The following is a 22,875-nucleotide window of genomic DNA, read 5'->3' on the forward strand; positions in this document are numbered from 1 at the left end:
GAACGCGGCTGCGGGGCTGAGGCTGTGCGGCGGCGGCCGGAGCGGTTCAGGCGGCGCACAGGGCGAAGATGGCGGCGGAGCGACAGGACGCGGTGAGGGAGTTCGTGGCGGTGACTGGGGCCGAGGAGGACCGGGCCCGCTTCTTCCTCGAGTCGGCCGGCTGGGACCTGCAGGTAGCGGCGCGGAGCCGGCTGCGTCGGGCCGGCCAGGGGCTGCGGGAGGCGGGCGTCTGGCGCATCAAGCCCGCGGTGGCCGAAGCGCACAGTCATCCCGCCGGGCTGCGGCCCGACCCAGGCCTCAGAGTTCTGAGGCCGCTTGCCACGCGTCGCCAGCTCGGTTGGGCGTGGGGAAACGCGGGCCAGCCGCGGCCGGGCCCTGCTCTGCCGGGCCTCGGTTTCCCCCTCCGCCTCGCCCGCTGGTGGGGTCAGCGAGACTTTGGGCACTGCCGCGACCCGCGTGGAGAGGGGAGCCTGGGGGCGTGGCGGCCGCGCCGAGGCTCGGCTGGAGCCGGGCCGGCGGGAATGACTCGGTCCGGGGTGGAGCTGCGCCGGCGACGAGGTGATCGTTTATTTCCCTTTACGCCGCCCCTGCCGCAGGTGGAGGGAGCAGCCCGGCCCAGGAGTTGGCCCACGCCCCCTCCTACCCAGTTCCTGGGAGAGTATCTCCAGGGTGGTGGCGCAACCTTGGAGCCTATTCGTCTTTCCTAGTTAAGTCATCTGTAAAATGGGAGTCTCGTGGAATTTATCGTCTAGTGTACTGGCACATATTACGTATTCATTAAATAGTTGTTAATTAAGGCATTAAGATGAACTACACGAGGGAGGGATTTTTGTAAATTGTTGAATCCCCCGTACCTGGAACTGCTCCTGGCTTATAATGGGCACTCGAGTAATTAATTGTAGAAAGAATTGCGTAAATGGTCTTGGTTAGCCTGCGTCTTGGGTGGATGACGAAGATTAGTAGTTCTTGATTCCCTGCCATGAGCCAGGTGCTGTTCTAACTGCTTTACGTGTCTTAAATTACTTAATCTTTGCATTTTGCAGCTGAGGTTTAGGGAGGTTAGGTAACTTGCTCAAGGCATCACTAGTTACCAAGTGGAAAAGATAGCTTTAGAACTCAGTTCTGTCTGATTCCAGAGCCCAGGCTCTGAACCACCAAGTGCCAGGCACTTTACAGGTGATGATTTGTTTAATCCTAGCAACACTGAGGTAAAGAAGACTTAGCTCCACTGTATAGGTGAGCAGTTGGAAGGTCAGAAGGCAAGTGATACATGTCAGATCCCACAGCCATTAAATAGTGAGGTTGGGATTTGAACTGGGTCTGCTGACTCCACCATTTAAATTGCTTCCACAGAGTAAAAGAGGTATAGCATCACGCCTGTACACACACACTGTGAAGCCCCTGTGCAGGGCAGAGATACAAAATGCAGCCACGGCCTGGAAAACCTAGAAGCTCCCAATGTTACACAGTTGCCAGGTCATCAGTCCCAGTCTCCTCACACTACAGGTAGGGAAACTGAGGCTCGTGCTTGAAACATGACTTGCCTGGCAGGGCCAGGACTTGAATGTAGGGCCCCCTCAATACCAGTTCAGTGTGTGTCCTATGACAGCACACTGCCTCCAGGGGACTGATTATATCCCATGAAGGCACACTCCTAACAGGCTGATTACGTCCCACACGGGCTCACTGCCTACTATAAAGCTGGTGATTTTGAGGACAGGAACCATATCTTTTTCATCTCCGTAGACCTCAGTGCTCTTTCTTATTTCTTTGTGCAAAGTATGTGGTTAGTAAATACCTAACCGTTAAGTCAGTGAGAGAAACAACCAAACACAAACGGCCAAAAGACTCCCGTATACCTTCTGGATATAGAGAGCTAAGGCATGACTGTGCAGGAGTGTTGATGGCTCCTCTCATTCATTGTGTGGGGTTGGTGGGACAAGTGTCTACATTGCATAGATGATGAAACTGGGCCTTAGTGAGAAAGTAAACCTAGCAATCTGGACCAGTCTCTCTGTTCCTGACTCCTGGCTGTCACATAAAAGCTGAGAGTAAGGGCCTGAGCAGACTGCCTGGGATGGGACCTGGCTCTACTCCTTACCAACTGCTTAACTTTGGGCAATATTCTTAATTTCTCAGTGTTTCTGTATCAACTATAGAATGAGACGACAGTAACACCAATTACATATGGTTCTTTGAGGATTAAATGAGTTAACACATGTAGAGTTATGCTCAGAACAACGTGGCACATAAATAAATGCTCAATAAATGTACACTGCTTTTACTGGAGCACGTTTCCTAGTAAAATGAGAATGAGGAGTGACTCCATCCCAGCCTTCCTTCTTGCCTTCTATTCACCTTAGTGGGTGGAATTTGTTTCAGGTGATATGAAGAGAAACAGTTGGTCTGCTTGCTATCTTTTCATCTCATTTTCTGTGGTCCCCAGATAGAGACCACCTTATAAGTGTGGGCCATATCTTTGTGATTTTGCTTTTTTGCACTCAAAGGAAATATGTGTTAGATGAAGGCCTGTTTAAGAATCCCAAGTTACTGCCTCTCTGTTTCAGATCGCCCTAGCGAGCTTTTATGAGGATGGAGGGGATGAAGACATTGTGACCATTTCGCAGGCAACCCCCAGTTCAGTGTCCAGAGGCACAGCCCCCAGGTAAGGGCCAACTTCAATTATTGCTACTTGGGTGCGCTTCCAACAGTGATGAAGAGCAATTTCCTGACTTAATGGAGGATTCAGGCCTGGAGATACGGACCAGTGGGTTGGAGTAAGAAAGTTAGATTAATTGGTGGATACTAGTTCCTCGCATGACATGTTCCTTTCCTGTAGAGAGAGGCACAACACACTCAGGTGGAGACTCTTACCTGAGTGTGGTTTATGGCCCAGTCCTGGGGGAAACCACAGAACCTACTTTTAAGTTGTTTGAGGGTCTTTTATTTATGAATGTGAGGAGTGATCTCTTCATCTCTGGAAGTTTTTAAGTAGAAACCAAACGACTTCCTTTCTGGGGGCTGTAGATGTAAAAGATTAGACTAGATGACTTTAGAAAGGCTCTTTTGATATTTTAGGATGCCCATTACCCTATTTAGAAGTCTAAGAGAAAATAAACCTGTGTAACCCACTCCTTCCCAGATTGATTAGGTGAAACAGAGTTAACCTTTATGATCCCATTTGCATCCCCTGTCCCAGCCACCTAACTCCAAGGTTCCCATGGCAGATCACTGCTGTGATCTGCAGAGCGAGACAGTGCTGGTCCTCCAGGAGACAAGCAGGGCCTCTTCCTACAAAGGTGTCTGAACTACAGCTCCCCTCTGTGCTCTAGCCTGATTTGTTTCTACTCTCTGGTATATGTTTTCACCAGAAAAATTTGTTTGGTTTTTAAATCAACCCCAGAATACAGATAGAATGTTTCTTTGCCAGTGGAGTGGTAAATTGTGTTTCTCTCTAAGGGCATCCAAGCTTTAAATTACATTTCCTCCCTTTGAAGAAGGAGCTCTAACCCCAGATTTTGTTCCTCCTCAACTTCTTTCCCTATCTCCCATGTCCAGAGGTATGGGTGATGGCTCATTTGGATGTTACTATCTGGAACATGGTTGTTAGGGAGACGGCTGATTTCCTGCGTGTGAGTCTTTCACGGGTACCCCAGGTTACTGTTGGGATGTTGGCGTGTCAGACACACAGGGGGAGAAGTTGAAATGTAGCCTCTGGTATCAGTCACATGTTCGTACCTCTCCCCTCTAGTAGCCTTAAAGTCATATCAAGGCAGTGGTTTATTGGAGCAGAAGCCTACAAACCCAACTCCCTACATTCAGATCCCAACTCTGCTACTTGGGAGCTTTGTGACCTTGACAGTTTACTGAACATCTCAGTGCCTCGGTTTTCCTCGCCTGTCAAATGGACGTGGTAGCAGTGCCTACCACGTGGAAGATTAAATGAGTTTTTAACTTACGAAGCATGTAGAACACAGTACATGTTAGCCATTGTCCTTTTATTATTATCATCATCAGCATTGGTTTTCATCATCCCCATTCTTTTTCTATGTGTCCCTTTCTCTTTCCACAAAGATAAAAAATAGATCTATTAAGTAAAAGAATCAAAGAAACAGAGTTCAATGTTAAGACCAAGGGGGACTGAACACATGTGCAGGCCTAAAGGCCTTGCTTTGTTGCTTCGGGTAAGCCTCAAACATGGTACTCAGTTGGGTGAAGCCAAGACAAACGGAGAGGGAGGACACAGTCTGTTATGTCATTGTCCTTGTCCGGAAGGACCGGAGAAGCCACGCTTGTACTAGCACCTTTGAGGAGTTGTGTGTGCGACCTGCCTCTGCCCCCACCCCGAGGGACCAGACTGTTGCAGGACACTTAGCCTGCTGCCGGCTCGCCCCGCCCCTGCCGTTCTCTCCTCGACTACTCTCTCATGTCCTCGCTGTTGCTGTGGGGCAGCACTCCGTTAGTGAGGTCCTCCTTTGATTCTAGAATCTGGAATGGATGCGAGAAGGTTTATAAATGACCTGAAGTTACAGGCAGAATTTTGTGTGTACGTTTTATCTTTTCTGGCAAGAAAATCCATAGCTTCTAACAGATTTTCCAAGATCTTTGGGACATAAAAACGGTAACCATTGCTATAAGATAGTCTAAACTCCTCAGTAATAACAGCTGTCATTTATTGAGCACTTGCCAGGTGCCAGGCCCTAGGTTAAGCCTTTACATGTACATCTCTTCAGTCCTCACTACAACCCTATGTATGGGTACTATTACTCTACCCATTTTACAGATGAAGATACTGAAGCTGGGTGTCTTCCCAAGATGCACAGTTAGTAAAACAGGGATTTAAATGCAGATCTGTTTGTGTTTCCAGTTTTCAGCTCTCAGCCAGAATGATGTACTGCCTCCCTTCATGGACATTCAGGGTCCTCCAGAGCTGGCCCTGAACCTACCATCCTAATCTTACCCCCTTTTCTTTGTTTCTCGAATCTTTATTCCAACCAAACTGATTTCATTGGTATCTCAATTTTGCCTCATTTTTGCTCTCCTGCTTTTGTTTGAGCCTTCACCTAACTGGACATACCTGCTCCCTTTCCTGTCCAGCTCCCATGGGTCCTTCCAAGTTTAGCTTTGTCCCTACCTTCTCTTTTGAGTGCATTATCCCCAACCTATAGGCAGCATGCCATGGTCTTGTTACTCAGAAATCCAGTCACCTATAATTCATTCGCTTCTTGACCCATATCCAGGTACTTCTTGGTGACACCTCTTGTGGGTCGTCTTGAACTCTTCTCCTGATCTTTAACTTCGCTTTTTCTCTCTCAGTAAATTTTAAGTTCCTGGAAGTGGGAGGGCTAGGATTTCAGGAGCAGCTACCATCTGTCCAGCTCTGCCAGATAGTCTTAACCTATGTTGTTATGCCTCAACAACTTTGGAAGTAGGTAAGGTGCTGGGTCTTAGAAAGATTGAGTAACTCACAGCTGCTGTTACGGCAGATTCAAGTCCAAGTCTGTGTATATACGGAGCTGCTTCTGCCACATACTACCTCCTTGTCCAGCGCCTCCCACCCCTGTACCTAGCACAGGGTAGAGCAAGAGGTAGCGGTGAGTTTCTTCCTTTTTTTCTTTCATCCAACTTACCTATACTTTCTTAGGATGCCAGGGACTGCCATTTTCTGATTCTCTAAAATTATACTATCCAGTGTAGGAACCTATAGCCTCATGTGGCTGTTTACATTAGTTAAAATTAAATAAAACAAACATTCAGTTATCCATACTGATCACATTTCACATACTCAGTAGTCACATGTGACTTTGACTTCCGTACTGGACAGCATAGGTACAACATTTCCATCACTATGAAAAATGGATCTGACAAAGGACTTTTGTGTACTCAGGGTGCCAGGGTACCTGGGAGATAGAGCTTTGATGCTGAAAAATTGAAATTTCTGAGACATTTTGCCACTTTGTGGAGGACAAAGGACAAAGTGTTCTAAAATTGATGGTGTCCCCTGGACGTCCATGCCTGAGGTAACTCTCAGAACACTACCCCAGAGCAGCTCTCAGCTCTAAGCGTGTGTCACAATTACTTGGAGAGCTTCTCAAATGCAGAGTGCTGGGCACTCCTCCCAAAGTTTCTGACTCGAGCTCTGAGGCAGGCCTGGGGACTGGCATTTCTCACAGTCTCACAGATACTGCTGATGCTCTCAGTCTAAGGACCAGCACTTTGAGAACCACTGCTTGAGAGGAGCACTTGCAATGTGCTGCACCAGGCTCAGTGCCCCGACAGCTCACAGAAAGCCCAAGGGGTTGGTGCTGTGATTGGCCCTGTTGGCACATGAGAACACGAAGACTTCGAGAACTTCATTAGCATGCCCCAGATCCCCAGGTGGGCTCACTTGGGATTAGAAGCAGGTATATGGACACCAGAGTCTGTGTCAGATAGTGTCAGAGTCTGGATGTGAGAACTTTCGGAGAAAGAATCAAACCTGCTGCCAGAGTAAGTGGTTTGCTCAAGCACGTGTACATGTGGTATTTGAAGGTGTTTAACAACAGAGAGAGGGCTTTTTTCCCATGGATGCTAGCCTGAACATCTGTGGAAAACCCCCTGGGAAGATTAATGAGTGAAATTAGCCTTTCAGGGCCATAGGACACATCTATCACTTGGATCCTTTTGAACTATGTCATATAGAGCATCCAGGAATGCCCAGGAGGTTGCTCTCAGCTAACTCAAGCAGGGAATGCATTTGCTACATTAATTGGTCTTTGTTCTCTCCTTTCTAGTTGATGGCACTTCAAAGCCTGTTCTGTCCTCTGATTGTCTCCTTGATATAAATCTTCAAGATTGAACTGGAGCTTTCTCCCTAGAAAATAACTCCTTGAGGCTTCTCAGTCTAGCCTCAGTAAACCTGTGTTATCCCCCCCCACCATTTTATAAAACTTACCTGTTGCCCTAAGAAATACAGAAAATGTTTTTATAAAATGTGTCTCATGATTCCTAAGTTCCTTGAGGACACTCTAAACTAGAAAAAAAGGGACAGTGTAAAACAAAGTCAGAGGAGGAAGGTGACTCTTCTCACACCCATTTTTATTGTGCCCTCTCCAGCCCCACAGACAGCTCTGCTTTTTTCCTAAACACCAATAAAGACTTTCTCTTGACTAACCTGCAGCAGAAGCAGAGGTGTCCTGAGCCACATACTCATTTCCTTTTCTTTTTTTTTTTTTTTTTTTTTTAAAGATTTTATTTATTTATCAGAGAGAGAGAGACAGAGGCAGGCAGAGAGAGAAGCAGGCTCCTTGCTGAGCAAGGAGCCCGATGTGGGACTCGATCCCAGGACCCTGGGATCATGACCTGAGCTGAAGGCAGAGGCTTAACCGACTGAGCCACCCAGGCGTCCCTCATTTCCTTTTCACTTCCTGATAGCTTGTCCTTCCTGGAACGTGGTACTTTGTATATGTGCATGTACCACTGCCCTGCAGTGCCTCCCTCCCCCACCAGCCTCCTGCCCTCTATTCACCTGACTGATGGTCCATTCATTCTTCCGCACACAGTCCAAATGTTGCATTTTCCAAGGAAACCTTTCTTGGTATTCCCCCATCCCCACCCCACGAGGGACAAGACGTTCTGTACCCATGTGTCCCGTGTGCTTCCCTCTGCCACAGCCCATACCGCACAGTATATAACAGATGGTTTCCTGGCTCAGGGGCCATGAGCCTATAAGCAACTCAAGAATAAGAACTGTGTCTGATCATCTTTGTAGACCTAGTATCCAGTTCAGTATTTAAAATTAAATGATGAGGGGTGCCTGACTGGCTCAGTAAATGGAGCATGTGACTCTTGCTCTCGGGGTTGTAGGTTCGAGCCCCACGTTGGGTGTGGAAATTATTTAAAAATAATAAAAATCTGTTAAAAAAAGTAATAAGAATTAAATGTTAAAAACAGCTATCCAATTGTAAGTTTTTAAAGTAGTACATACCCCATATCTCCATACACCCCATACTGTTCCCTCTTCTCCCTCTAGGAGAGCTGAAATTGGACTCCATCTTATTTCACAATAGTCCTTCCTGATTTGTTTGCAGTCCTGCGTTACCGTGAAGAAAAATGCCACATTATTTTGATAGAAAGGCTAACCCTCTTTCACGTAGATCCACCAAAAAAAGAAAAAAATCTAACCCCTATGTCCTCAACTCCTTAGCAGCTGATAATGGGGGTTACTTTTGTTTAACTCTCCCCGATATCATTTTGCTCCTTTCTGTGTCTCCAGCGATAATAGGGTGACATCCTTCAGAGACCTCATTCATGACCAAGATGAGGAGGAAGAGGAGGAAGAGGGCCAGAGGTGAGTCTTTGTTGGTGGGGTATACAGTCCACAGGAAAGTCCATGATAATGTGTAAACCATCTAGAAGGACCTAGAAGGATAACGTGCTCGGTTATCATTAGCCATTACTACTGTGGGCTAGTCTGGGTGGTTATATTCTAGAAACAGTCTCCCACTCCCTGTAGCTTAGAAGTCATCCCTTTCCTCTGTTACTATTTTTTTCTTTTGGGGTATTCTGGGTTTTTCTTTTTTTAATTATTAAAAGAATATGTATTTGTTAAGGAGTGTTAGGGGAAGGGAACCAATAAGAAGGAAAAGAAAGTTATTCATAATACCTGGTCACCCAGTGGTCACCAGGTATCAATATTTTGGGTGTTTCTCTTTCCAGGTTTTTCTTTTTAATTAAAAAGACAATACATTACATAATAAACAAAATAAAAAGCTTATCAGTGCGTATTCCCCCAATATACACACATATACATACTGTTTGTCTGTTTGTTTTTAACCGCTAGGAATACTGTAATAAAAATAGTGTCCATTGTGGAAGATACAGAATAGTATACTGAAAAAATGTAACACTCATGCACCCCTTGGTAACTAGAGTTAATGTTTTGGCATATTTTTATTTAGTCTTTGCTCTGTATATAAATGTATTTTGTTTGGTATTATATTTTACATGGTGACGGTCAGATAATTTTGTTTCTTGTTTTTATTGGATTAATGCTATTTCTTCAGTACTTCTCCATGCCATTAAGATTCATTAGTGTTTTCTTTCAACAACTATAATAATAATTCATCATATGGATTGTCCAATATTTAGGTTTTTGACAGTTTTTTTACTATCGTAAATATCAGTGCTGTGACCATCTCTGTATATTAATCTTTGGCTACATTTCAGGTTATTTTCTTACGGTAGTTTGTAGAAATGAAAGTGCAGGTGAAAGGAATGAATATTCTTAAGCACTTGATCACAGGCTCTTAGTTCACAAGCCAAGGCTTTGAGATTCCATAATAAAGACCTTTCAGTCCACTGAGCAGAACTTCATCTGCAGCCTCATTTCACGGGTTTTAGTTCCCCATGGGCCCTGCCTCGGTCTGTGAGACGTTCTTAACGATCATTATAGTAACTCTTAGGGAAATATAATTATCTCATCATGGTCACTCTTTGGGAAGCGGGCTGAGAAATTACATGTGTTCTATTCTCTGTTTTCATCCATATAGTGACCTTTACGCTGCCTCACAGCCTTCTTTTTAGATACATTCCAGGTTCAGAGTTTTACACTCCTTGAGTGAAAGGCAATGCCATCAAGTATGTGAATGCCCAACTTCTAAATGGCCGCTGCCTCCTTTTCCTGTCCTGTCACATCCTCCAGGTGATGACCTTCCTTTATTTCACATCCTGATTACATCCTCAGCCCCTCAGCATTTCAGACCTGATGACATTGGTGCTGTTGTCCTTGTCTAGGCCTGTGGCTTGCCTTGCATTCAGTGGAATGTCAGGAAATAGAAGGCTGAGACTAATTTTATAGGTTCTCAACTCTCCCCACTGAGAGACATGCCATTGACCTAGCAGTGAATAGGAGCGACAAGCAGGTGGCTAGCCAGGCTACGTGAGTACTGGTTTTCAGAACCAGGTTAAAAACTGCTAACTTAATCTCAAGCCATACGTGGCCCATTGCAGAGCCTGGTGTGGGTATCTTGGGGCTTGTATTTGGCTTTCCCTGACCTCCTTCAGTACCATCTTCTCATTGCCCCCAGTGGATATCACCAGAATAGCAAGGTGAGGTGAAGCTTGAGTGAGCTCTCTGTGCTTTATCACACCACCTTACATGTGTGCATTACTCTGTGCTTGTTCTTTTGCATACATCCGCTGATTTGAACCTCATGGCCCTGACTTAAGGAGCAGGTAGGTAGGGCATGTGGTCCTTCTCTCCCATTTCAAAGATAAGGAAAATGAGATACAGGGCACTGCACCAGTTTGCCCAGGGTCACTCAGCGGCAGAGCCAACACTGGAGCCTAGCTGCTTGTACTAACCACACCGCTGCCACTATTAACCTAGAGCTGCTAGTCGCAGCTGCTTCTGACCGTGACCATAGTTGCCATCTCCGAGAAGGGTGCTGGCCAGCGGATGGATAATTCCCAGTTGGGACTCTTTCTGGAGCTGGCATGTTGTCATGCATGCCTGGAATGCCCTTCCCTGGTTTCTTCACATGATAAACATATCCTCATCCTCAAGACTCAGCCCAGAAGATCCTCCCCAGCTCAGTGCTCCAGAGTACCCCTTACTGACCTCCATTGCTGTTCACACTGCATTATGCCTGCCTGCCTACTTAACCTGTTTCCCCGGTTAGACAGTAAATTCCTTAAAGATGGGCATTGCGCCCTTTACCTCAGTGTTCCTAGCACCTAGCCCAGAGCCTGGCACATGCTGTATTCATGTTTTCCAAGTGCGTTTAGCGTAAGACGCATGTTTTCTGTACAGGTTTTATGCCGGGGGCTCAGAGAGAAGTGGACAGCAGATTGTCGGCCCTCCCAGGAAGAAAAGTCCCAACGAGCTGGTGGATGATCTCTTTAAAGGTGCCAAGGAACATGGAGCTGTAGCTGTGGAGCGAGTGACCAAGAGCCCTGGAGAAGCCAGTAAACCGAGAGTAAGCATAGGGGGTTGTTGTCTATGGCCACCGGACTCTGGTTTTTGGGGGCTGGGGGGAGCCCTTTCTCACCCTAGTAGTGACTGAATTTGTTTTGTCTTTCATTGCTCACTTGTTCTTATAGGTGCAAGAGCAATGCGGTTTGTTTCACCTTTTAACATGAAATCAAGATTTGAGGCAGTTTTCAAATCTAGGCCTGTGGGTTGGAACAGGTCCTATACACATGTTGTATTTGGCCAACTTTATTTACTCAGTGTTTTACTTTATTTTGTTTTAATTAAATTAGTAGCCACCTGTGTTACATAAATTCTAGATTTCTGTCATTTTTGGGAAAGTCAAAGTCTTTGGTATTATCTTGTCCTCAGATTCCTGCATGACCATAATTAACTAGAGCTTAGTAGCAGCTCTTCCCTTTAGCCAAGCAGTGCCCTCTGCCTGCTCCCCCCCCCACCAGTTTTCACCAGTCCAGGTCACTTCATTCATCTCCCATACTGCCTGGCTCTGTGGCTCCGAGTTCAGTACCAGAGCAAGTGCACCTAGTAGGTAACAAGCTTGAGGTATGTCATTGTATCTGAGTGACCCACCACCATTGCCTGTCTCCTCAGTGTTTATGAACTTGTGTTTTATAGCCGTTTGCAGGGGGTGGCTATCGCCTTGGGGCAGCACCAGAAGAAGAGTCTGCTTACGTGGCAGGAGAAAGGAGGCGGCATTCCGGCCAGGATGTGAGTGTGCGTCTCCATTCTTTGGGAAGCTCATAGACTGTTCTGCCGTTTTTCAGAGGCGATTGGTCACATGTTACGTGTGCACCAGCAGCCTCTGAGAGGGAAGAGGCCACCTTACTGTGGTCCTTGGATGGAGAGGATTTACCTGACTGGGTGGGGTACTCGTAAGAAGGGCTGAGCAGAGGAGATGGACAAATGAAGGCGTTGTCTGAGCATTCCACGAAGCTTGTGCAGAGGGATCATGATTCTGGGGTTTTCTGGTGCTGCGGACATGGTTAAAGAACTTAGTCTTCAGTCCATCCAAGGAGGCCTAAAACACAACTTTGAAAAAATTTTCCTTACTATTGTTCAGTCCTTTTTTCTCTGTATTGGGTCCCCTCACCAATAAGTGTCTCATATTATATCGATAATTGTGAGGTTTATGAATTTAATATTATGTCATAAACAAATGTTTGGCCTTGTGACCATTAGTTTCTATTATGTATTTGTTTTTAATCATTTTGGGTTTTATTCCAAAATAAAGTCAAACAAGAAGAAAATAAAAACTATGCACCTGAGGCAGCAGCTGCTAATATGTTGGTTTGTAGCCTCAACCCTTTCCTGTGAATATGTATGGGGAGTTAACAGAGATTGTAGATAGCATTTGTAATGACTGCAAAATAGTCCCATGAGTAAATTTGCCATGGCAGCTTGGTTGAGCACGAGCTACATGCCAAGCACACTGGCAACCCTACAGATAAGCCACAGCTTTGACTTGGTCACTTGCTCAGAGCCACTTAGTCTGGTGAGTGCAAAATTGAGATGTAGACCCAGGTCTGCTTAAATCTAAGTCCATGCTCTTAACCTCTTGCCATATCACCTTATTTAAATTAATACTTGGTGGTTGATAGATTTCCGCGTGCATGCGTGTGTGTGGTGTGTCTGTCTGTGTTTTGATAATGACACAAGAAAATAGTAAGAACCTGCTAATTTACAGGGTCACATTGGTGTGCTTGCCAGTTTCCTGACAATGTATGGACTGCTACCTCTTATTGTCACAGGTTCATGTAGTGTTGAAGCTCTGGAAGAGTGGGTTCAGCCTGGACAATGGTGAACTCAGAAGCTACCAAGACCCATCCAATGCCCAGTTTCTGGAGTCAATTCGCAGAGGGTGAGCAGAGAAGCCTTCCTCTGGGTTCCATGTCAGTGAATGGAATGGCAGATGGAAAAGAAGAGGCTGATTGAAATGTTTATTATTTAAGAAGTTTTAAAAAAAAAAATTAAGATTTATTTATTTATTTTAGAGCGGGAGAGTACAGGCGGGGGAGCAGAGGGACAGGGAGAATCTCAAGCAGACTCTGTACTGAGCACGAAGCCTGACGCAGGGCTCCATCCCATGACCCTTAGATCATGACTCAAGCCAAAACCAAGACTTGGATGCTTAACTGGCTCTGCCACCCAGGCACACTGCCCCCCGCCCCCATTTTTTAAAAATTTTATTTATTTATTTTGAGAGAGCACACGTGTACGCATACGTGAGCATGGGGAGAGGCAGAGGGAGAGAGAGACTATCAAGCAGGTTCACGCCCAGTGCAAAGCCCGACACAAGATTCAGTCTCAGGACCCTGAGATCATGATCTGAGCCAAAATCAAGAGTTGGATACTCAACTGACTGAGCCACCCAGGCACCCCAAGAAGTAAAAAATTTTAAGCAGATTTAACACAGTTGAAATACAGAGTCACAGATCTAAAACCTTGTGTGTCTGTTTTTCCCTTCTGGGCCTGGGACAGAAGCAAGTGACCAACTAAGATAGAGGTCTCAACTGTGACTTTGAACAGGCGAGAGACAAGTGGGAGGCAGACAGTAGCCACTAAAGTAGCCGCTTCCTATGGAGGCCCAGCGATTTTCACATTTGGAACTGGGACGTTTCTCCTCCCTTTGCCCCCATCACTGCCATTCCTGTGCTGCTCTGTGTGGACCCCAGCGTTGTCTTTTCTTCTGCAGGGAGGTGCCAGCCGAGCTACGGAGGTTAGCTCACGGTGGGCAGGTGAATTTGGACATGGAAGACCATCGGGATGAGGATTTTGTGAAACCCAAGGGAGCCTTCAAAGCCTTCACTGGAGAGGGTCAGAAACTGGGCAGGTAGGAGCAGCACAGGCGGAAGCGGGACATGCTGGTACCTCTACCAGACCCGCAGACCCTGTATCTCACTCACTTGACATGTAGCTCGTCACTGTTACAGAGTACTGCATATTTCATTTGTATGGGAGGAAGAGTGTGGAGAACGTGGACTTTGGTGTTAAAAGACCTGAGTTTAAAATTTCTTCTTCACTTTCTAGCCATATGACCTTCGAGTGCTAAAATGTGACTGATAAAATGAGTGCTTCCCTCCTTAGTCACTGTGAGGAGCACAGAGTGCTGCCCCACAGTGAGCAGTTAGTCACTGTGAGCAGGAAGGGTCATACATTGCTGCTTAGATTCCGTAATCTAGCGTGTTCATGGCAGTAGTCTCCTTCATGGCTTATGGCTGAAACAGACACATTTTCCTGGGTCACCTGAAATGGGGGTTTGGAGGGATGAGAAATCTTGGACTCTGTCACCCAACCCAGCCTCACAGCAGCTTTGTTCAGGATCCAGGGAAGCTCAGGGACATTATTGCCCTGTGCAGGCTGATGCTCCACCGTTATGGTGGCGCTTATCTCTCCTCTTTTGGCCCTGCCTGACACTCATTGTCACTTCCTGTGACTTTTTCTGCCTGTGTCCTCTGCCGCTGCCTCCATCTTGCGTTCAGACCCCTGGTATGATCTGATTGGTCGAAGTCACTCTTGCCTTTGATAGGCAGAGTTCTCCCACCAGACCTTGGCCAGCCCATACTCAGGCTCCCTTCTCTCAGAGGCCCACTCAGCTCTGTCCATGGGGTCACTTGGTCAGTATTCTTCAGGGAGAACTGTGCACAGAAGAGGCACTCAGGGAATCGTGACCCTCCCTGCTGGTACAATCATTTTCCAGAAGGAACACTGAGATTGTTGGACTCTCAGGGTCATGCTTGGGTGCATGACTGGTATGTGGTGGAACCAGGATTGGAACCCAGGCCTTTTGACTGGCATTTCTTCCCACACCTGCACAGCAAGCGCCCTCTCTGACCTAGATCTGGCAGCTCTGGAGCTAGGCACTGCCCATGCTCACCTCACCACCATCTGCAAGGATCAGAGTGTAGTCTGCCAGCAGCTGTGCCCTTTGAGCTTCAGCCGGGCCCTCCTGGAATCCCTGACCTCCCTGTTGGCCATTCATGCCTTATCAGGAGCAAAATAATAGCTCGGGACATTAGAGAGACCAATAGACTGATTTCCCAGGACCCAAATAGTAAGTCTAGCCTGCTCTCATTTCGTCTACCGCATTGGGCCTGCGGGTTAGTCCCAAGACAGCTGTCCTCAGAGTGGTCCTCTCTGCGGCTGTGGAGGATGAATCCAACAAGTTGAGACAAATCTTGTTAATCAGGTGCTTGACGAGCTTGATTTTGCTGGCTAAATATTCTTTGCCAGTGCCACTTTCATTTTATTTCAGTTTGGCTTTCCATGAAAAATGAACAAAAGACATGTTTTATACAGCTAAATGAGATTTTATAAGTTAAGTAAGGTTTTGGCTTTTCAGTCTAAACCAGATGGGCAGCGTTTTCTAGTTTTTCCCATAAATTTTGCAACATTTTCCATTGTCATCTTGTCAACTAAAATGATCAAGAGCCAAAAGTTTAAGAAAATGTTCTCAGGTTTGCCTCAAAAATCAGTCAGTCCTGGGTTTTTTTCCTCCAATTATCTGAATGAATAAACTGTTACCAGTTCAAAAATTTGAGAAGATTCTTAGGGTTGTATTAAACTTTGTTGTTTTAGGTTTTACATCTGTTTGGATGGGAACTAATTTGAAGGTCCAGAAAGACTGCATTTATTTGATTATGAGTAGCAAACACCAAGAACGCCCTGGGGGGTGTGGGTTTGCTGCTACCTGGATTGAGTTTCGGCTGCTCACCATGCTTTCTGCAGTGGTCATTTTGTAAAGAGATGGCAAGGTGTCAGCACTTAACAGTTGTGACAACAAAGCACCTTAGTGCCCAGTTAATTCCCGACTACAAAGGAAATGAGCAATTGGGTGATTCCGGCTCTTCATCTGGGTGAGGCTCTGTTGCCCTGTGAGTTGGATGATATTTGCAGTAAGATAGTAAAGAAACTTTTGGATGTCTGATCTGACCATTCCTGTTCCTGGGTGAAGTGCCTTCACTGCCTCAGATGACTCAGCCGCTCCTTGCGAGGAATGGCTCAAGTGTTAGCTCTCCGGAAACACCAGACCCAAGGCTGAGTTCCCTTGAACCAATGCACATGGCTACCATGCACAACTAGAGCAATTTGGACCTACTAGTTTTTGAGTGTCTTGCTACAAATAAGAACCATAAAATCTGGTATAGAGGTTCCTCCTACTCCAGTCCTCACCCTCCTTGAGGGCTGTGTAGGTTGGGAGTACCCCTTAGGTGACCTTCCAGTTGCAGCCCATGGCTAGGCAGTAACCTCTCCAGCTGATTTGGGTCCAGAATATAGATAATATAAGTGGGGCAAGACCTTGAGGAATGATAGTAATTAGCTTTTAGAGTGTTTTTCTGCTGTTAGCGAAGCACTGGAGTAAGCATTTCATATGTGTTATCACCTTTAATCCTGTTTCAATCCCTAGTCTACAAATAAAGACTCTGAGCCTTGAAGAGGTCAGGTCACACCCAAGGTCACACTGCTGGTCATTGCAGAGATAGGTTCCCTCCAGTCTCTGCTCTTACCTGCCATGGTGCATTGCATCTGGGATGTTCTTACATAGCCACATAGGCATTTGTTTGTGTTCCTAGTATATGCTGGATACGGTGCATTATTTTTAGCTATTATCTCAACCAGAAATTTCATTTAACTCCCATTTTATCGAGAGCAAACTGTGTCTTGGGGGCAGTGTTCCGTAAGTCCAGGTCTAGGTCTGCCTGACTCCAAGGCTTGGCAGGAGAGTATGGCAGGGGTTAGAGCACAGGACAAGAGCCAGGCAGCTTGGATTGTGTCCTGGCTTCACCTCAAACCAACACTGAGATCTTGGGTACATTGCTTAATCCCACTGTGCCTCAGTTTCCTCACCTATAAAGTAGAAATGATGAATTCCTACCTCACACGCCGTTGAGGATTAAATGAACCACTGCGCGTGAAATACTCAGCCTGGGGCCCAGCTTGGTGATGGCCGGTCCTGTGCTGTTTCTCCAGCCATCACACTGACTCTCCTTCGGAGGAATGGCTGCCATGTAGTGGACTGCCTGCACTAAGGGGTATAGAGGTGGGATAGGGATAGTGTTCCCCTTTTACAGAAAAGGAAATTGAGAAGCCCAGATGTTCACTAACTAGCTGAGGGTCACCCAGCTCATGAGTGAGGGGTATATCAGATTTTCTAGGAGCAGGGGACGAGTTTGAGAAAGGATTTTTGTTCTTAAAGTAAACCATAGACTGTGAAGCTTGACAAAGTCCTGGCTGGTAGGAACACACAGAATGTAGAGGGAGAAAGCTTGTTCGTTACGTTAAGTTCTTAAAAATTGAGAAACTGCCCTACAGCATGCACTGCTGTTTTCTCATCCATCAAATGGAGACCATACCCATCTCAAAGGACGGTTGTGATGAGTCATGAGGCTGCGGCTATCAAACCCCCCCAGACAGTGCGTGAGCAAAATGAACGCCATTCCCGTGTCCCTGCCTTCCCCACCCTTGCCCAAAGGGATACTCTGGGCTCTCTTGGAATAGCTTCTCTCTCATTGTAGGCCTGACCGAAGATGTGAGAGTTCCCTTTCTGGCAGGCAGTAGTTCACTGAGTACCTGTTCCGTCCTTGGAAATGTTACATAAAACAGTTGAAGAACAGGCCACCTACAGTCTAATTAGACGGTTGACCTAACGCCCATGAAACTCCTGAGCAAAACAGAGTTAGTCTTAGGCATTTACAGGGGTAACGTTGGACTTCCCACTGTTCCTGAGCATCTCTTGAAGTCTGTGGTGTTGTGATTTCTCTGTGTGCCCTGGCCCACGTTTGAGTCCCACGAGGGACAGGCCACCTACAGTCTAATTAGACAATTGACCTAATGCCCATGAAACTCCTGAGCAAAACAGAGTCAGTCTTAGGCATTTATAGGCGTGACGTTGGACTTCCCACTGTTCCTGAGCATCTCTTGGAGTCTGTGGTATTGTGATTTCTCTGTGTGCCCTGGCCCACGTGCTGGGAGGCTGATGCGTAGAAGCAGCTCCTCTCACGGCTGGTAAGTGTGGCCGGGCTTCTCTCCTGAATTCTACTTGGTGATTCTCTGAGTCCTCATTTGCACATTTACAGAACAGAATAAGCTAGTTGTGTGTTCTGGGGCAGTGTTTCACATGCACACTGTGTGCAGGAGGATTAACAAGTGTCCCATGAAAAAAGGATGTGGTGGTTAAATAAGTTTGCCTTAACTGCACAGTCTCTCAAGACGTTTAATATGCAAGTGGCTTCTGATGCTTCCAGTTTGTTATGTGGCATTTCCACAACCTTCCTGGGTTGTGGAGGGACTAGGGTCCCAGAAAATAGACTTGGGAAAGCACTTTCTGTTGGATTTGCCAGAGGTACCGTTTTTAGCTTGTAAAGATCCAGGGGGAAGGGAGAGGTTTAAGAACTGATGTAATTAGAGGCTTCGGAAGCAAACAAGCTGGCATCTCATGGCCTTTTCTCTGCATGGGTCTGGGCTCAGGTGTCTGCTAAGAGAAAGGCTGGGAGTGAGATGCATGGGCGTTTACAGGAGAGGAATGAAACCTCCCAACAGTTGTGGAGAATTGGGAGTTTTTGTTTTTGTTTTAAGATTTTATTGAGAGCGAGCGTGTGCACTAGCAGGGAGGGACAAAGGGAGAGGGACAAGAAGACTCCACGCTGAGCACAGAGCCCCATGTGGGGCTCAATCCCAGAACCCTGAGATCATGACCAGAGCAGAAATCAGGAGTAGGACACTGAACTGACTGAGCCAGCCAAGGCACCCCGAGAATTGGGGGTTCATTTTGTATACGTCAGTGCTGTATGTAGCTCTCTCCTTTATCTCTCATAGAAACTGAGTAAGGCACCATAGCCTTAACCCTTGTTCAAGATCCTCGTTACTACTCTTGTTGAAACTAAGGTCGTTTTGAGTAACTTGCCCAGCACCACAGAGCTAGTGGGTGAATTTAGACCCCGGTCCATCTGATCTAAGGTCTGAGCTCTAAACAGTGCAGCAGACACCATGTCCTGTTCCTACTGTGTAAATGATCCCTACGGTGCGGGGTACTTGGTTGGCCTGTGGGAAATCTCTGCCCCCTTCTGATAGTTGACGTAGGAGAATAAATGTGCACATGAGTACGGTTGCACTAGGGAGTGCAGGCCTGAAGATTCTGTGACAGGAAAGGAGTCTGGACTGGTCCCTGCGTCCCGGCGGTCACCTGCCAGGCTGTGTCGGGCCCTCCTCGGCTACAGACTTGGACTGCCCTCTCTCGTTGAGGCTAAAACTCAGCCTGGTCTGGTCCCGCTGCAGGCTGTCATGCATGCTGCTTTCCTCCCTCTCAGCCTTTGTTCAGGTGAGGACACCCAGGAAGATGGGGGTGAGTCACTTGCCCCAGGTTGCTCAGGAGTGAGGAAGCTAGCAGCAGCTCAGGGCCTGAGCGCATTCTGCTGGGCCCGTAGGTAGGTGCCACAAGGGCAGGGCTTGTCTCGGTCGCTCCCTGTGGCGGCAACGGCACACGTAGTCCCGGACACAGCGAGTGCTCAGGCTGACTCCGAGGCGGGACTGCCCTCCTGCAGGGCCCTTGTTCCTCTGTGCGGCCTGACGTGCTCTCTCTCCTCAGCACGGCCCCCCAGGTGTTGAATACCAGCTCTCCAGCGCAGCAGGCGGAAAACGAAGCCAAAGCCAGCTCTTCCGTCTCAATCGACGAGTCCCAGCCCACCACAAACATCCAGATTCGGCTCGCCGACGGCGGGAGGCTGGTGCAGAAGTTCAACCACAGCCACAGGTGCCTTGCGCCGTCTGGCCTCGCTTATTCTGGGAGGGCCCCCTAAACACCAGCAGGCACGCCATGCTGTCCCCGAAGGAGGCAGTGGGAGGGGAAGGTCTGCAGGTCTGAAGCCTTTGGTTCTAGTCCCTGCTCTTGCATTAAATGTGGCCAGTAACTGCTCGCTTCCCTGCTCTGGGTCTCGTTTCTCACCTGTAAAATTAGGGGATTGGAATTCTCAGGGTCTTTTTAGCACCCCCAGTATTTGTTCACAGGAACTTTCATGGTAAAGCCCAGGTGCAGCAGAATAAAATCTGAACTGCCGTGCTTGATGGAGGGGGAGGGGGCACAGTGCCGGCATCCCCTCCAACTGGCTTCCTCCACCCAGCGCCCTCCAGGGGGTCTTTGAAAACCACTGGGCTGTGAAAGTCTCTTCTAGATCTGCCCTTTGAGAATACTAGAATACCTGCTCTACTGTTTCAGATCATCTGGGCTGGATCAAAGCTAACTGTGCCAACCCCATTTTAAAGATGGGGAAACTGAGGCACAGAGAGATTGAAGAGATTAGCAGGGGAGGACTGTTACTGGTATAGGTATTTGGCAACTCCTTTTTCTAGAATAGCAGTATCTAAATTTCATCAGTCACAGGCCAACTAAACTGGAAGCGCATGTGGGGCCTAGGGAATGGCTTGACAGTCCTTGAGTGCTGACAGGGGTGTCATACGGGCTAAGTTGTGAAACGAGTGTGATTAGGATTACAGGAGATGGGTCAGGCAGGGGAGCCTCTAGGAGGAGGGACCCCAGTGTGGGCAGAAAGCCCAGCATGACGAAATCTAGGAGGAGGAAGATAGAGAACAATGGGAAGGAGGGTGGTGTCAAAGTAGGTAGGGCTTGGGATCACAGTCAGGCGGTTGGTGTTTATCCCAAGAGACGGCGAGCAGCCATGAAGGTTTTTAGGCAAGGGAGTGACAAGATCTGATGTGCTTCCAAATGAGTGTTTTGGCTGCCCTGTGGAGAAGGATGGCCAGGGGTCGTGGACAGCAGAGAAGGGCCCTGCTCACCCACCTCCCCACTCACCCCCACTCCACCAGGATCAGCGACATCCGACTCTTCATCGTGGACGCCCGGCCGGCCATGGCTGCCACCAGCTTTGTCCTCATGACTACCTTCCCGAACAAAGAGCTGGCTGACGAGAGTCAGACCCTGAAGGAAGCCAACCTGCTCAACGCCGTCATCGTGCAGCGATTAACATAACCGCCCGCCTGGCCGGCAGCCTCATCTCCCTCCTGCATCTCCCATGGCCAGCTGCCCCGTGGGGACCACCCCTCCCGCCCCCTCCCTCACACCCAGCAGTCCAGTGCCACGTCTCCGTAGCTCTGGGTTCTTAGATCTTGGTTGGACATTTGTTTTCTCCTTAGTTGGATTTCCTGGGTTTTTGTGACGATCAATGGACTTTAAAGAAAAAAATAAAAATAACCAAAAAAAATTGAAGGACTATCACCAGCATGTTGTACGGAACCTCTCCCACTGAAGCCGGCTTTGATTGCTTTAAAATCACATTAATTTCCAGGGTGTGTGGGGAGGAGCCTCCCTTCCATCATCTCTGCTTAAAACTTGCTTGTGGCCCACAACACCCATCCACTAGTGTCCACCCACCATCCCTGAGATGACTAGTGGAGGGTTTCCCCCTTTGTTGGGAAGGGAGTCAGGCACTTGAAGAAAGAGGCTTTGTAGCCACCTCCTCCCACAAGAGCAAACCTCTTGACTGGATCAGATGGCAGCAGCAGGAGTGCCTGAAGTGTGAGGTCAGATCTAGATGCACACGAGCCCTTCAAGTGAAAGTAAATACTTCCCTGTGCTCCTTTCACTCAAACTCTGGGAAATTCGAGCTCCCTGGGCCTGGGTCAGTTGGGGTTCTGATGACACCCGCCTGCCCCAGCCCTTTCCTCCCTCATCTGGGCTACTTGCACCCTGATCTTCTCAGCCGCTCTGCCATTGCCTTATTTACTCCACGTGCAGAGATCTGTACCTGGGAGACAGACAGCTCCTGCCAGCCCAAATGAGGGCAGAGTAGGGCATCTTGGCCGAGAAGAGGAACGGAATTGAGGTGTCCCTGAGCTGTCCACTCACGGTGTGGGGCAAATCAAATGGTGAAGAGGAGGTGGGTTCCCTGAGCCACAAGCCGCTTCCACTGTGTGAGCGTTTGCAAGAGGCTCCTGCTGAGTCCGTTTTGAGGGCGAGTGCGGTGTCCACGGCTCTAGTGTGCAGGTCCTGTGCGCAGTTCTCTGCCCTGCTGCCTTCTGACTGGCAGCAGCCCCGGCAGGAGCTCCCCCTGATAGAGGCCTCCCCCCAGAAGTGTGCTTCCTATGTGAGTTTGGCAGAGGAGGATCACAGGGGTCTTGGATAGAAGTCCTTCCACCACCCTATCAGCTGAACCACAGACTGCAAATCAGCACTGACTCAGTCTCCTGGTTTTGAATCATCATAATGTGCCTCAGCCCTCTTCCCAGGCACTCCTCACCACACACTTTGTCTTTCCTGCTTCACCCGTGCGGCGAGACAAGAATATTGCTTCCCCCAGAGCTAGGGAAGGGCTTGGGCTTTCACCCGGTACCCATCCCGAGAAAGGGATGTGGCTTGGGGTGTCTGATCCCCAACTGGCGGGGGCCTGCCAGGGCAGGGTCCACGGTGTGTCGGGCAGGCAGAGGTGACCATGGAAACTAAATGCGGGTCTGGAAAAACTTTGTAAATTGTTGTCACCTTGACCATTAAAAACCAGAATGAGGACAACAGAGTTTTGTACTTTTTAATGGGTTGTTCTGAAGGACTGTAATAACAGTAGTTACTACAGTGCAAAACCTAAAGCCCAGGTCACAGCTGGTAAGTGGCACGGTACTGTCTGTCTGCTTCCAAGGCTCGTGCCCTTCACCGCTGTGCCCTGTTTCTGTATACACCCCAGCCCGGCCCTGTATGCGTACGCTCTGCTTACGTTAATTAGTACACACCCAGAGAGATCATACAAACACCACTTAGAACCTGCATCATCTGGAAGAATTCACAAAGGGCTCTTCACGTTCCCACCTAGCCCGGGGAGGTGGGTGAGGCCCTGATCTAACTGTCGCAGCCACCACAGTTCAGACGGACTGGATGTCTAGCCCCAGGTCAGAGGGATTGCCAG

At 47.9% G+C, this 22,875-nt stretch overlaps 1 protein-coding gene across 2 annotated transcripts; it reads left to right on the top strand.

Annotated features, from left to right (window-relative positions):
• NSFL1C (NSFL1 cofactor) lies at positions 1–22,506 on the top strand. Of its 2 annotated transcripts, XM_032419662.1 has the most exons (10): positions 1–173; positions 2,568–2,665; positions 8,255–8,329; positions 10,210–10,215; positions 10,793–10,958; positions 11,588–11,680; positions 12,721–12,830; positions 13,665–13,802; positions 19,554–19,718; positions 20,789–22,506. In XM_032419662.1, the coding sequence occupies exons 1-10, from the start codon at positions 69–71 to the stop codon at positions 20,949–20,951; spliced, it is 1,119 nt and encodes a 372-aa protein (XP_032275553.1). In that variant the 5' UTR covers positions 1–68; the 3' UTR covers positions 20,952–22,506. The 2 variants fall into 2 exon arrangements, with proteins under 2 accessions (XP_032275553.1, XP_032275554.1); XM_032419663.1 differs by lacking the exon at positions 10,210–10,215.
• The last annotated feature ends 369 nt before the right edge of the window (positions 22,507–22,875 follow it).

This window comes from Phoca vitulina, unplaced genomic scaffold, assembly GCF_004348235.1.
Source record: "Phoca vitulina isolate PV1807 unplaced genomic scaffold, GSC_HSeal_1.0 scaffold22, whole genome shotgun sequence".
Classification (NCBI taxonomy): Eukaryota; Metazoa; Chordata; class Mammalia; order Carnivora; family Phocidae; genus Phoca; species Phoca vitulina.

Excerpts from the sequence above, each read along its gene's own strand:
- NSFL1C (XM_032419662.1), top strand. The coding sequence starts at position 69 with ATGGCGGCGGAGCGACAGGACGCGGTGAGGGAGTTCGTGGCGGTGACT. Across the intron at positions 174-2,567 it reads CGGCCGGCTGGGACCTGCAG|ATCGCCCTAGCGAGCTTTTA; the intron begins GTAGCGGCGCGG and ends TCTCTGTTTCAG. Across the intron at positions 19,719-20,788 it reads AAGTTCAACCACAGCCACAG|GATCAGCGACATCCGACTCT; the intron begins GTGCCTTGCGCC and ends CCACTCCACCAG.